Here is a 14,618-nt window from a genome sequence, read left to right as displayed (position 1 = left end):
TTATCCTTCTGTCGATGTAAATGAATCAAATCTGTTAGAACGGGGACCTAAATGAACGCGGTCACATGCCGCGGCTTCCACCATGAGTCGGTTTGAAACGATACTGTAGCCCATTGTAAAATGTCAGCTGGGCAACACTGAAAAGTGTTGAATACGAAATGAGCACTGTGACAGGGTTAAAAGGGTGACACTTTGAAAAGAGCTAATCCAACACCAGCGGCCCTCAAAAGAGAGAAACGGTGCACTGGAAACACCCCCGGCGTTCAACTGACCAATCAGAAGCAAGAGATAAACAAAGCCAGTGAAATCATGAAAGGGAGAGGAGGTGTATTTGATTGAGGGGAGGAAGGAAAGGGGCAGAGAGAGACAGAGAGAGAGAGAGAGAGAGAGAGAGACAGAGAGACAGAGAGAGAGAGAGACACAGAGAGAGAGAGACAGAGAGACAGACAGAGAGACAGAGAGAGAGAGACAGAGAGACAGAGAGACAGAGAGAGAGAGACAGAGAGACAGAGAGAGAGAGAGACAGAGAGACAGAGAGAGAGACAGAGAGACAGAGAGAGAGAGACAGAGAGACAGAGAGAGAGACAGAGAGAGAGACAGAGAGAGAGACAGAGAGAGAGACAGAGAGACAGAGAGAGAGAGACAGAGAGAGAGAGACAGAGAGAGACACAGAGAGACAGAGAGAGAGAGCAAAAAATATAGATTTAGGGTGTCAGTCTTTGCTGGATCTTACCGTTACGTTGTGACCAATCCTTATGCTGTTCCAGAGCGTCTCCTCAAACCTAGAGAGATCAACGTGGTGCCCCCCCCCGAGCAGAGCCTGGGGACAGAGGCACTGATGAGGCCAGGTAAGACAGAGATGCAGAAGATGTGACGGGCTTTGCATAACCGATAATAAACGGAACACAGTCGATCTCGGGATTCAGTCCCCCAAATAAACCCAGTGCTGCTTCTGCTTATTTATTTCAGTCACACACTCTCATTAAATCAGCCTTTCCGCAGTCTGCGGCTTATATAAGACACCATTCATCATCGGAAGGCAGTGGCTGAGCAGATGAACTGTACACTGGAGGTCGGAAATTATCGACACTCCTGACAAAGAGCAAAAGTGACTGTATAATAAATAATTAAAATCATGAGATAAATTGTGCGCTGAGATTGTTTGTCGGCCGTGTTTTTTGAAAATTTAAAACGACTTCTCTGAGAAACTGATTTTGTTTAACAGGCAATTGTTGCCGTCTCGAATAAGGTAGGGGTTGAAAGTGATGACGCTCCCATTTTCAATGCCGTTCAATAAATTACACTGTGAGAATAACGCGACGGAGCCTTTTTCAAACATTTGAAACATCTGAGTTCAAGAACACATTGGCATGGCGCTTCGACCTCTCCCTCTTCGCTAATGGACTGCCATCTTCGGTTTAAACCACAAGCCGGGAAAATGAGATGGTCATTGAAAAATAATGATTATGTTGCCAGTTAGGACAATTCCACTTTTATAAATCTATATGTCAGATGATTCCTCACCCTGAATGCAGTCTATGGGTGAAAAGAAACAGTAATCTGGTTTAATTTTCTTCATGCAGCCAGAGAAAACTTTAGGTAACTTTAGCAACTGGCTAGAAAAATATAAAATGGGGAAAGATGGGCATGTTTGTATTTTAATGGTCAAATCAACTAAAATCAAGTAAAATTAAACCAAATACATAGTGGATTTCAGGCATTTTTTGGTCAGTTTTTGTAAATCATGCTCACATTTCTTCCATTCATTTTAAACTTGAACAGGTACATTTGTCCAAACCTATGACAGGTACGGTGCTACTTGAACGGTAATACATGGTTGAGAGGGCCTACGCTAAGTGTGCAGGTTAGTGAACGTGAAAGTTTGGTATTAGGCCTACGCTAAGTGTGCAGGTTAGTGAACGTGAAAGTTTGGTATAAGGCCTACGCTAAGTGTGCAGGTTAGTGAACGTGAAAGTTTGGTATAAGGCCTACGCTAAGTGTGCAGGTTAGTGAACGTGAAAGTTTGGTATTAGGCCTACGCTAAGTGCGTTAGTCGGTTTCAGAGTTAAATTGCTTGAAAAGAGAAAAAACATTAGTCAACATCCTCAGACGTCTCCTAAACAGAATGGGCACGTATCAAGATAAAAACCTGAGTGATGAAGTCATCCGGCCAAATGTGTCTGATCCGATCTACTGACTGGGAATGTTTTATATGAAGTCGAACCCTGCCTTCAAATGGACACAGAGTGTTCTCTCGTAAACAATTTTGAAGAAGCAATTCATGATAATTTATGAATGTATCATATTAAATCGGGCAAAAACAAGAGCTCACCATAGAGATCTGGGCTACTCCAAATTGGTCCCTTTGCTTATGTTTTGGGAAATGATGACAGGTTTAAAGGCCTCTATTTCAAACGCCCACTGTGGATGTAATATGGTACTAATGAAAACATAAGCATTTTAATGTTTTTTTCAGTTGCTGCGTTGCCTTTTGTTGACTACGTGTTTTTCGAAAACTAGTAACACCATTAAAACAAACACTTGCCGCGGCCTCTGAACTCAGTCTAGTCAGACAAACAACAAGTAACCGTGTATCCAAAACTGTCATTTTTTTCGACCAGAAACAGATATGAAGCAGGAGATGAGGAGTCTACCTAATGTTCTGTATCGATGGCGTGAGATCACATCCCACAGCTCCGACAGAACTATTTCCAGGTGTGTTTGCAGAATCCCCAACTCGTCCAGACACACTGTGGAACCTGTCTGGTGGTGCTTGTAAGAGGACAGTGTGCGCAGTTTTAGCATGAACCCACCGTCGCATACTAATGGGAGGATTTAAAAACGCGCGCGCACGCACGCACGCACCAGCTAGATCTTTTCGGTCATTGAGAGGAACAAAGGGTTGAATTCATTGGCGCACACTACAGTAATTTGGCTCCTACTGGATGACAGCCACTTCTAATATGTCAACAAAAGTTGTTACACTCCGGTGTCTGATCTGGATTGACCCTGGTAAAATTACAGTCTTTTCTTAACCACAACAACCAAACAGAATCCAGCGCTGACGGACCGATGGGCGTCTTGCATGGGTTCGCCGGGTATCCGGGCTCGGGGACGCAAGCTGCAGGGATTGGCTCATCGCGGAGCTAAATGCCAATGTAATTATTAGTGTCTGGGGATCGCGGGAACGGAAGTATGTCCTGCGGCAGTACACCATATTTAATGAAGAAATGTCACCGCGTGAAAGGGGAGAGGCGAGAGAGCCTCTGTCTCCTGCCGTCGGGCCACCAGGCCAAGGAGCACGGAGAACAGAAACCCGGCTGGAAGACAAAACCGAGAACCCGATCGCACAAGCCCCCGATGACGTTCACGCAATTGGATTGCCCCCAGAAACTCTTCTGATAATACATAGAAGACTCAGCGATGGAGAGGAGGGAAGAGATGAAGAAGGGGGAGGAGGGAGGGAGGGAGGGAGGGAGGGAGGGGGGGGGGGAAGGAGGTTAACAACAGAGGGAAAGAAAGTGATGAAGGGAGGAAAGGAAGGATGGAGAAAAGGAAAGGAGGGGCAGAAAGGAAGTAAGGAAGGAGAGAAAAAGGAGAGATGATGTGGGAGGAAATGAGTTCAACAGGAGGGAGGAGGGGGGAACAGGATTTAACAGGGGAACTTTGTGCTCCTGACTTTAACAGGGGAACTGTGTTCTCCTGACTTTAACAGGAGAACTGTGTGCTCCTGACTTTAACAGGAGAACTGTGTGCTCCTGACTTTAACAGGGGAACTGTGTTCTCCTGACTTTAACAGGGGAACTGTGTTCTCCTGACTTTAACAGGGGAACTGTGTTCTCCTGACTTTTACAGGGGAACTGTGTTCTCCTGACTTTTACAGGGGAACTGTGTTCTCCTGACTTTTACAGGGGAATAGTGTTCTCCTGACTTTAACAGGGGAACTGTGTGCTCCTGACTTTAACAGGGGAACTGTGTGCTCCTGACTTTAACAGGGGAACTGTGTGCTCCTGACTTTAACAGGGGAACTGTGTGCTCCTGACTTTAACAGGGGAACTGTGTGCTCCTGACTTCAACAGGGGAACTGTGTTCTCCTGACTTTAACAGGGGAACTTTGTGCTCCTGACTTTAACAGGGGAACTTTGTGCTCCTGACTTTAACAGGGGAACTGTGTTCTCCTGACTTTAACAGGGGAACTGTGTTCTCCTGACTTTAACAGGGGAACTGTGTTCTCCTGACTTTAACAGGGGAACTGTGTTCTCCTGACTTCAACAGGGGAACTTTGTGCTCCTGACTTCAACAGGGGAACTGTGTGCTCCTGACTTTAACAGGGGAACTTTGTGCTCCTGACTTTAACAGGGGAACTTTGTGCTCCTGACTTTAACAGGGGAACTTTGTGCTCCTGACTTTAACAGGGGAACTTTGTGCTCCTGACTTTAACAGGGGAACTTTGTGCTCCTGACTTTAACAGGGGAACTTTGTGCTCCTGACTTTAACAGGGGAACTTTGTGCTCCTGACTTAACAGGGGAACTTTGTGCTCCTGACTTTAACAGGGGAACTGTGTGCTCCTGACTTTAACAGGGGAACTGTGTGCTCCTGACTTTAACAGGGGAACTGTGTGCTCCTGACTTTAACAGGGGAACTGTGTGCTCCTGACTTTAACAGGGGAACTGTGTGCTCCTGACTCGAAGGGCAAACTGTAAGACATGACATGATGCACCTGGTGACTCAAACAGCAGGTTTCCATCTAAAGTCAGTGTGACGCAAAATAATTTGCTTCTGTCTGCTTAGGAGGAGATTCCCCCTTCAGCGGGACAGAGATCCGAAGCACAAGGTCAAAGGAACATTGCAGTGGCTCAAGAAGAATATGTGAATGTCCTACAGCGGCCCAGTCCAAGTCCTGACATGAATCCTATTGAGAATCAGTGGTGCTATTTGAAACTTGTGGTCCACAAGCACTTTGAACAACCTCAAGCTAATCTGCCAAGAGTGGCCCAAAACCATTTTGACACTGTGTATATAGTTGGTAGAAACATACCTAGAGACTTGGTAGTTCTACCAAATATCAACCAGTAGTTTAATACTCATGCAAGCAACATACAAATAAGTCCGAACATAAAACCTTTGTGACCTTACAATAATTGCATATGGGTTTTTAAAAAGTAATCGTAATACTGCAGTGGCATTTAAATGGTACTGCAGTTATACTACAGTGGTACTATAATTGATAGTGCAGTGATACTACAGTGGTACTACAATGGTACTGCAGTGGTACTGCAGATATACTACAATGGTACTGCAGTGGTATGGTACTACAGTGGTACTACAATGGTACTGCAGTGATACTACAGTGGTACTGCAATGGTACTACAATGGTACTGCAGATATACTACAATTGTAATGCAGTGATACTACAATGGTACTGCAGTGGTACTACAATGGTACTACATTGGTACTCCAATGGTACTGCAGTGATACTCCAATGGTACTGCAGTGATACTAGAGTGGTATTACAATGGTACTGCAATGGTACTACAATGGTACTGCAGATATACTATAATTGTACTGCAGTGATACTACAATGGTACTGCAGTGGTACTACAATGGTACTACAGTGGTACTCCAATGGTACTGCAGTGGTACTACAATGGTACTGCAATGGTATGGTACTGCAGTGATACTACAGTGGTACTGCAGATATACTACAATTGTACTGCAGTGATACTACAATGGTACTGCAGTGATACTGCAGAGGTATGGTACTGCAGTGATACTACAGTGGTACTGCAATGGTCCTGCAGTGATACTACAACAGTACTGGAGTGATACTACAACAGTACTGCAGTGATACAATAATGGTACTGCAGTGATACAATAATGGTCCTGCAGTGATACAACAATGGCACTGCAGTGATACAACAATGGTACTGCAGTGATAGAACAATGGTACTGCAGTGATACAACAATGGTACTGCAGTGATACTGCAGTGGTATGGTACTGCAGTGATACAACAGTGGTACTGCAGTGACACTACAACAGTACTGCAGTGATACTACAACAGTACTGCAGTGATACTACAACGGTACTGCAGTGATACAACAATGGTACTGCAGTGATACTACAGTCACGGATCCCAGAAGTGTGGCGAAGCCAGGCCAGAGGTGAAATAATTAGAAGTTAACTGGCTACGCTACGAAAACAACCACAAACGGCAGCCAAAAGGTAGGTTGCCATTTCCTAAGCCGAATGGAGAATTTGCAATTTGGAAACCCATGATAACCAAGAGCCTGTGTGAAGCTCATCCAAGGCAACCCAATGTAGGTACACAGTGCAATCCCACCCGGCTTGCCTTCACTTCTCATCCGTCGCTCCTCAACCCCCCGCCCCCCCCCCCCCCCGTCGTCGTGTCTGCTTCAGACGGGGCTACACCTGAGACCACCGGAAATCTGGGACACTTCTGTCATTGGATCACCAGAGTCTTACCTGGGAAACCCTGGCTCCCATTATGTCTGTACCAACTAACCCCGAGCATGATGAAAGGCAGAGAACAGGAGAGAAAGGCAGAGAACAGGAGAGAGAACAGGAGAGAAAGGCAGAGAACTGTTAGAGGAAACGGATCAAGGCCCCGGGACGGCTAAAAATAAAAGCACATCTTTAAATGTTCCTTACGTAACGGTGCCCCTGTTGCATGAGTCGGGCAAGGGCGGCACTCATCGGCAAGACAGAGTGGGAGACAGAGGGCTTTTGTTGTCGAGACAACAACGACGTGGTGTTTCCTAGGTGGCTCGTCACAGTTGAGCGCAGGCCAGCCGGCGTGTAACGGCAACCACCTAGCCCGTTACGCGGCTTCTGCGGCGCGCCTCGTTGCCTCCGCCGTTTGAAGAGGCATGAGGCACTTGGGGTGTTGTTCTTTTCACTCACTCGCGAGACGGGAAGACTGAAAAGGTCAACGCTGAAGTATCAGTGTAGCAAAAAATTGGTGGGGGGGGGGGTGCGCACAAGGGGGGGATGCGTGTGGATGTATAAGGCTAATGACGCCAAAGTAAAGGTCACGGATGAAGCAGCGGATGAAGCAGCGGTATCTAAGGCGTTGTTATGGAACACTCAGACGGGGTGGGATTGTGGGTGAACTCAGATCTCGTCCCAGTTTTCCGCCCCAAAAGACGTTTTACCCGTCGAGGAGCGGTGCGAACTGCGCTTAGATACAGGAGCCGCCCCCCCCCCCCCCCCCCCCCCCGAAGAACCCTGAGCTCCGCCGATTTTCCAGAGGAACGGCCATCTGTGTCTGGTTCTTCCGACGCCCGGCTGAACCTGAGCCAGCAGACGTCGGTCGGATAAAAAGCGAGGTTGACAGACAGACACGGGAGTTGTGTCATCCGCGGTGTCATCCGCTCTCAAGCGGTGCAAACTGTGAGATGAGAAAGAAACATTCCTTTGGCCGACGTTACATTTTCGCCCAGACTCCTCCGAGCCAGAATAGCGAGGACCTTGACAGTTGTGTTCTTGGGGAGCATCTGTCTTACAGTGGGGTCGTCATGGAGACCTCACAAAACACATTTGCTATTACCCAACAAAAGACCACTTGTTCTACACCAAGATGTCTGCCTATCTGTTTGTCTGCCTGTCTGTGTCTGTCTGTCGATTTGTCTGCCTGTCGATTTGTCTGTCTATCTATCTGTCTGTCTGTCTGTCGATTTCTGTCTATCTATTTGTGTCTGTCTATTTGTGTCTGTCTGTCTATATGTCTGTTTGTTTGTCAGTCCCACTTTGTCTTACTGCCTGGATTTGATTTCATTTCAACCTAAATATATGCTAAAAAAACAGATATAATTTAGCGTATTATGTTAATTTGTCAGGGACAATGAATCATGCAACTAACTCTTCAGTAGATACAGTGCGTATTTAACTGGATTTCTATAACAGCTTGGGGGGAAACACAACAACCTGAATTAAGCGTTCTGCAGATTGTGTACTGAAAACAAGTCATGCAAACAGTTTATGCTGAACACAAGCCTACACAGACTTATCAACACACTCTGTCACCTGTAAGTGGGTCCGTTTGGCCAATAGGAAAACAGACGAGCAGGGGTTAGCAGCTCTTTGATGGTGCCATGGCAACCAACGACTTTGCTCCTGGTCATCACTGCAGATGGGCGCCCAGAGCTTGTGACAGGAGACAGCCTTGTGCAGCCTCAATAATGGTTGACAAGTGGAGAGGGGTGATGAGAACACAAACCGTTGCCCCGGGCTTGCTTTTAGCATTTCAGCCAACGCGGCTCGTGAGGAGACCTCGGGCACCTTCCATTTATTTTTAAACACCTCCGGTTTATTGTGTTCATTATAAAAATACAACGCGCAGCATTGTGAAGCACGGGAGATCTCCACTAAGACGAGAATATAATTGCAAGGCCGTTTGTAGTTTTAGGCCAGGTGATGTAGTATGAACAGTGAGATCACAGACATAACCTTGAGCATCCACGGCAAGTGGAAACAAATGTGTTTTTCATAAATAATTATATATATATATTTGCAGTCACTTAAAATATTGCTGTATTATATCTGTGTGGTTCCTGAGATCCGAAACACTTCTCCGGGCAGTGTGAGATCTGACCACACGCTGTCCGGGGAAAGCGCCCGCGATAACGATGACCTGGAATGCTCTCATTATGTGACAGCCTTCTTACCACATTACAATCCGTCCCTTTGTGCTCTGTGACCCTCCTACCCAGGATGCACGGGGGGGAGAATTCCAACCAATTGGGTGCTCAAGAAAGAAAAAAAACTCTTGTTAATGCCCTGTTTTCACCATAGAGAAGTCTTTGTGCACACTCCGACTCTGAAGTTAAAATGTTACAGGTTCAAGGTTAAGGTCAGGGTCGGGAACAGGTGAAGGTTAACGTTGGAATTCAGAGTTTGGAGTACGGACACCCCAGAGGACGGGAAGGCTGAGGGTGTGAGCATGCGTGTTTCCCTGTGTGTCTTCTTGGTGCTCCTTCGCAAGGATTTTGAAAGAAGTCCAAGGCCATCCTGCTCAGTTCAGAAGCAAGTTGAAGGCCATTCCCTTGTGTTCAGAGACATGTTGAAGCCGTTCTATTCAGTTCAGCTACATGCTGATGGCCACTCTGTTGAGTTCAGAGAAATGTTGATGGCCATTCTATTCAAGTCAGATACACCTCTAAGGCCATTCTATTCAGTTCTGAAAGAGATGCCGTCGGTGAAAGCTCCCCCGTAAATACAACCTCCTCAGCCCCAAGGAGCCCTCGAGAAGAACACAAAACGCCACCTCCTTCAACATCCCCTCTGACAGTCTTGCTTCTTAACCTCCCACTACCTCCTCAACCACACGACCCCTAGACACATCTACGAAACCAGGGTTACACGACAACGGAGAGGCGAGACGTGCGATGAGAACGGTAACGCCAGCTCCCCCCACGGCAGCGCACCCCCTGTCCCCACCCCCCCCCCCCCCCGTCCCCAGAAGCCGCCCCCTTAACCAACAAACACTAAGAACGTGACACGGCGCCTCAACGTGTCGGCGTTCTCCACCACCACACCGCGGACCGCGGCTCACGCACCTCCGGTTTGGGCCCTTCATTTCACATTAAGCAAACACCGAGGCGCGCGCCGGTGAGGACCAGACCTGACGTTGGGAACCCAGGCCACACACTTCATTTTCAGTCAGCCGACATGACAGGCTTTTAACACCCGGGCCACGCTACCAGCCGTACTCCACCGTAAAGGTACATTACTCTGCTATTATCCTGCAAGCCTATACGGCGTTTAGCCGCGGTTACCGCCGCGGGAGACAGGCTCCTTCCCCCGAGACACAGCGGACCCCAGACACATTACGCCGACAGGTCTGCCGTTGCACAACCCCGAGCCCGTTTGTCGCGCACGGACACCCCGGAGAAAATGAATAAGCCGTGAACCGCGAAGACGCCGCGGCCCTTTAAGAAGGACCGTCTATCATGGCTTCTCTATATCAGAAATCGAATCCCAGAAACTGCAGCGAGGCTGCACGCCGCAACCCCCCCCGCCCCTCCGCCCCCCTGCAATTGGAAATAATTTATTGGTGTAAGGTGAGGGGGGTCCTTGTCGGAAAGAGGAGGGATCTCATTCCCTGAAACGAAGGGGGGGGGGGGGGGGAAGAGGCACCGCAGGCCCAGTACATAAAATAAAGAGATGAAATGACCTGTGAACGTGACTTCACATTAGCGCCGGTTACACAAGAGCCCTGCTGCCCCCTTCTGGTGGCCGGTGGAAACGCGGTGTCTCCATTAAGGAGAGGTTTTTCCCTTCCCTTTCCTTACGGCACAGTCTGACGGCGACACACCAGCGGGCCCAAACGAACGGAGTTAACATGCGTTATTACGATTCCTCATACACAGTATATCGGCGGGTGCTTCAAAACAACTGGCAGGTACGCTCAGCCGCCCGTGAAAAGGGGAACATCCACAGGGCTTAGGCCCAAGCAGAGGGGGGGTGGGAGCCTGGCGTCCTGTGACGTGGGAACGAGGCAGGTGCCTCCAGACAGCCTCTCGTGAAACGACAGAAATGTAGCAAAGAAGCTACAGGCTCAGCCCGCTCTGGGCGGGTCGTGCACCGCGGACCGAATGGGTTCCCTCACCGAGACGCACCTCCGCACACGCCTTCGAGTGCTCGCCGGCTGGCCAGGTAGGTACGCCCACCACGCTACACTGCCCCTACAGCGAGTCACAAGGCATCCGGTTACAGCCTGCCATCGTCACGGTACCCAGCGATTCCAGAACACACTGGCACTTCCCGGAGTTCTGGAATGAATCTAACATGTATGTAGAACACTGGTCCGTCTCCACGTTGCTTCAGCTTGCTGCATGGAAAGAGAGAACACAGGTGGCTTGTTCCACCTCGCTCTCCTCAGAAACAGCCACTTGAACCCTGTAGGAAGGGCAAGCTTTCTTTTTCAGCAGCATTTTAGTTTTCTTTTTTTCGACGGAGGCAACCAAGTGGGTTCAAATATAGCAGGAAACGGGAAAATAGAGATGAAATACATATTACACAATAAATATGACAAAATAGATATGTGCATGCCAACCAGGCTAAGATACAACCAGGCTATGATACAACCAGGGTACGATACAACCAGGGTATGATACAACCAGGCTATGATACAACCAGGCTATGATACAACCAGGCTATGATACAACCAGGCTATGATACAACCAGGCTATGATACAACCAGGCTATGATACAACCGGGCTATGATACAACCGGGCTATGATATAACCAGGCTATGATAGCGTTATGATTAAGCACTGAGACAATGTGGACACAAACCAGCCAGACATTCATAGCGGAGTCGGACGTGTTCATTGGACTGTATTCAGACAGGTCGTAAATGATGGATTAAACAACTCAATCCCGAAATAAGGCTTGCAAATATGAATCCTGCAGAAACGATGTACACCATGCAAAAAGCTGCCATTCAAGCCCTGGAGTGCGTTTCTGTGTGATGAAGTAAGAACAGGCTTGTCAAACTCACCAAGATGTTAGGCTAAACTTCAGTACTCTACAACTCCAGCTCCTGGAGGGTAGAGCCACTTCTGGTTTTTCTCCTCTCTTTCCGATGAGGGACTTATTCAAACCTACTGACACCAGGGGATTGTGATTAACCACTCGGAAGGTCTGTCCTGGCCCTCCAGGACTGGAGTTGAATATCCCTGATGTGAAGCCTGCCCAGCATCTTAATGAGCTTGACAAGCCTACTGTCATTTCAACACAAGAGAATAACATCCCTTAATGCCACTGTCTGAAGGTATGCTTCTCCTGGCAGAAAGGAACGATTCCTTTGATCATCAAATTGTTTTATTGAGGTTCTCTATATTCTTGAATTGCCCAGACCGCTGATGCAGAAACGGAATCTTCCAGCAGCGCCTAAAGCCTCTTCGGTGAAAGTATAGAGAATAAGCCAATGATAAGGTGTTGAAGTGACACAATGCTGGGGAGCGACGTGAAAGAAAATAAAAACAGGGGGGGGGGGGGGGGGGCTACAACCCAATTCCTTCTGACGTTCTCCCCGCCAAAGCAATGAAAGTCTTTAGACATTACACAAAACAGACCGTTGAAGGGAGATGATTCATCCTTTCCTCTTTCTCTCAGATTCAACGGCTCTCAAGGCGTCTGAGAGCTCAGCGTGGAGGCCTGCTACATCTCTACCTACCGGGGGGAAAAACAGAGGGGTGTCGGGCTGCCTCGGAGGTAATGTTTATGTAGCACGGTCACGGCGCGAGCAGCACAATGCGGCGCCCCTCAAATGACCCAGGTGACACTCAGTGGGGATTGTGTGACGGGGATAAAATGAGCGCAGGTTGAACGAGAGCCAAACGCCGCTGCCCGTCGGACGGGGAAACGCACAGCAAAATCACTGGGATTAAAACAGGCCCCTGTATCCTGCCCCCCAGCTCCAGCCTCTCAATCTTCTTTGTGCTTCCTCGTTCTAATGTGAACCGTCGCTGTTAACCACCGTCGCCGGCAACCCGTTTAATTTCGCCGGCTTGATTATCGTTTGTTTTGATTATGGGGTAAGTGCGCATTTTCATATTAATGCATATTCATATTCATTTGCTCACTTCACGTGTGTATTTGAATTAATTATGACCGCCTCCCCTGTCTCCTCACCAGCTGAAAACAACAAACAAGTAGTGATTTCCCCATTGTGGACCCTTCAATGCCTCCGAGCAGAGAGCTGCTCACTGATACCCAAATCCTTAGCATGTTAATGCGTCCAAAGTAGCTTTGAGAGAACTGAGGCTAGTTATGTAAAGCTATCTTGGATAACATAACTCCTGACCTAAATAGCAGACACTTCCAGGGAATATAGACACAGATAAGTCTCTCACGCACAAACACACACAGACGAGAGCGAACGTACACATCGATCGCCGCACATTGCAGACGGCGCGATAAGGAACTCTGCACTAATCCCCTGTAAGCATTTTGAGACGTACATAGTTAATGTTGTACGAATGGTAACAGTTAGTACGTTCTGCAGGCCAAGCCAGAACTCGCGCCCACCTAAACGAGGGCAGGGGTTAGGGTAGGTGCCCCTCGCATGCTGTTTAACATTCACAGTGAAAGAAGATTTCAAAAGGAAAAACAGAAAAGGGGCCAAATCACCAGCTACTTTGTTTACTGCAGAAACTATTTGATGTCTGCCCTCGGTGCGCAAACTCGCAATTTGAAGTGGAACCGACAGCCGAGTTCTCACACATCAGGGCTTGAAGGACAGTCACTGACAGGAACTGTGCCTGTCCCACGCTGAATCCAAATGAGCCTGGACGGACCCTGTGGTCAGGGAACCTGTCGAATGGCAGTGGAGCATTCGACAGTGGATCCAGGGGAAACTGATGACAATACGGACATCTGGTTGACAGTAATAATGTCTGATATGCTATGAAATACTTCACTGTATGTTTTCATTGAAACACATGCCATTTCCATTGAGCCCCGTAGGTACACATTGTTGGTCCGTCCCAACATTCACCCAACTGAACTTATTCACCTACTTCCTGATTCAATGTCTTCAGCTACTTCCTGATTAAACGTATTCAACTACTTCCCCGATTCAACTTAATTCACCAATTTCCTAGCTCAATACTAACTGATAACACAAACGAACTAATCACAAAATTGATTTGCTAAAACAAAAAATAACTAAAGGACATGGCTGCATCAAAGACCAAACTGAGAGGTCGGAAATACAGTTTGAACTTACGACGGCTTCATCTTCCGACAGAACGCGCTCTCCATCCTGGATGTCAGTGAGCTTGGCCCGGACCTCCTTCGCGCTTAGCCTGTGGCAGGGAAAGGGGCGAGGCAACAGAAAGGGTTAAATGCAATTTCGCATGACACCACAACTGCGTGAGTGAGGGGAAGAAGAAAGAAAAAAATACAAATAAGGAGAGGAGGGAGAGAGAGAACGAAAGGAAGATGTTAGAATGTAACACAAAGAGCAGGATGAGGAGTGATGAAAGAAGGGCTTTAGGGGAAGATTGGAGACATCTGCATCGCTTGGGGTTTTAGGTCGGGTATCTGCCTAGGCACTTTGTGACAACTGGCGATGTAAAAAAAATCAAATAAAAAGGGCTTCGTGAAATAAACATGATTGATTGAGACATTCAGACGGGGATGGCGTGACGACCGAGGCCTAATTCATCTGGGAACACGAGCGCGGCGCCAACACACGCCCGTGTTCCACTAATTCACCTCTTCCGGAGCGGAAGCCCCGAGCGGCGCCGTACGCCACACCACTGGCATCGGCCCGGTATTAGAAGTGAGGTTCCGCCCAGGACCCCGACATGGTGGGACGCAGGAGAAGCTCTAGTCTGCTCAGTATTCTGTTGGAGGAGGGCGGGTGGGGCGTTTAGGCTGGAGGGAAGCTGCTCCACTGATAGAGTGGAATAGATGGAGGATGAGCTATGGAGCTAAATTCCTGGGTGTATTCTCCATTCTGTCAGAGCCGAGGTGCGTGTGGAGCTCTTACACTCTACAGTGGCGCAGGGCGATTATCCCCCACACTCACTCTCTCCCTCCCTCCCTCCCTCCCTCTCTCCCCCTCTCACTTTTCTCCACAGCACC

The 14,618-nt window shown here is 48.1% G+C and overlaps 1 protein-coding gene across 3 annotated transcripts in view; it reads right to left on the bottom strand.

Moving 5' to 3' along the window:
• The window catches only part of LOC105020787 (glucosidase 2 subunit beta), a 110,817-nt gene that overhangs the window by 70,131 nt on the left and 26,068 nt on the right, over positions 1-14,618 (bottom strand). For 2 of the 3 annotated variants that reach the window (XM_034290714.1, XM_034290712.1), the window contains 2 exons: positions 13,756-13,834; positions 734-820 (listed from right to left, as the gene is read on the bottom strand). In XM_034290714.1, the coding sequence (XP_034146605.1) occupies positions 734-820; positions 13,756-13,834 (166 nt within the window). The remainder of the gene's footprint in view (positions 1-733; positions 821-13,755; positions 13,835-14,618) is intronic. The other variant, XM_034290713.1, reaches the window with a different exon arrangement.

Source organism: Esox lucius, chromosome 24 (genome assembly GCF_011004845.1).
Source record: "Esox lucius isolate fEsoLuc1 chromosome 24, fEsoLuc1.pri, whole genome shotgun sequence".
In the NCBI taxonomy this organism is placed as follows: domain Eukaryota; kingdom Metazoa; phylum Chordata; class Actinopteri; order Esociformes; family Esocidae; genus Esox; species Esox lucius.
Note: the sequence above shows the minus strand (reverse complement) of the source record. Positions and strands in the feature narration are given on the sequence as shown.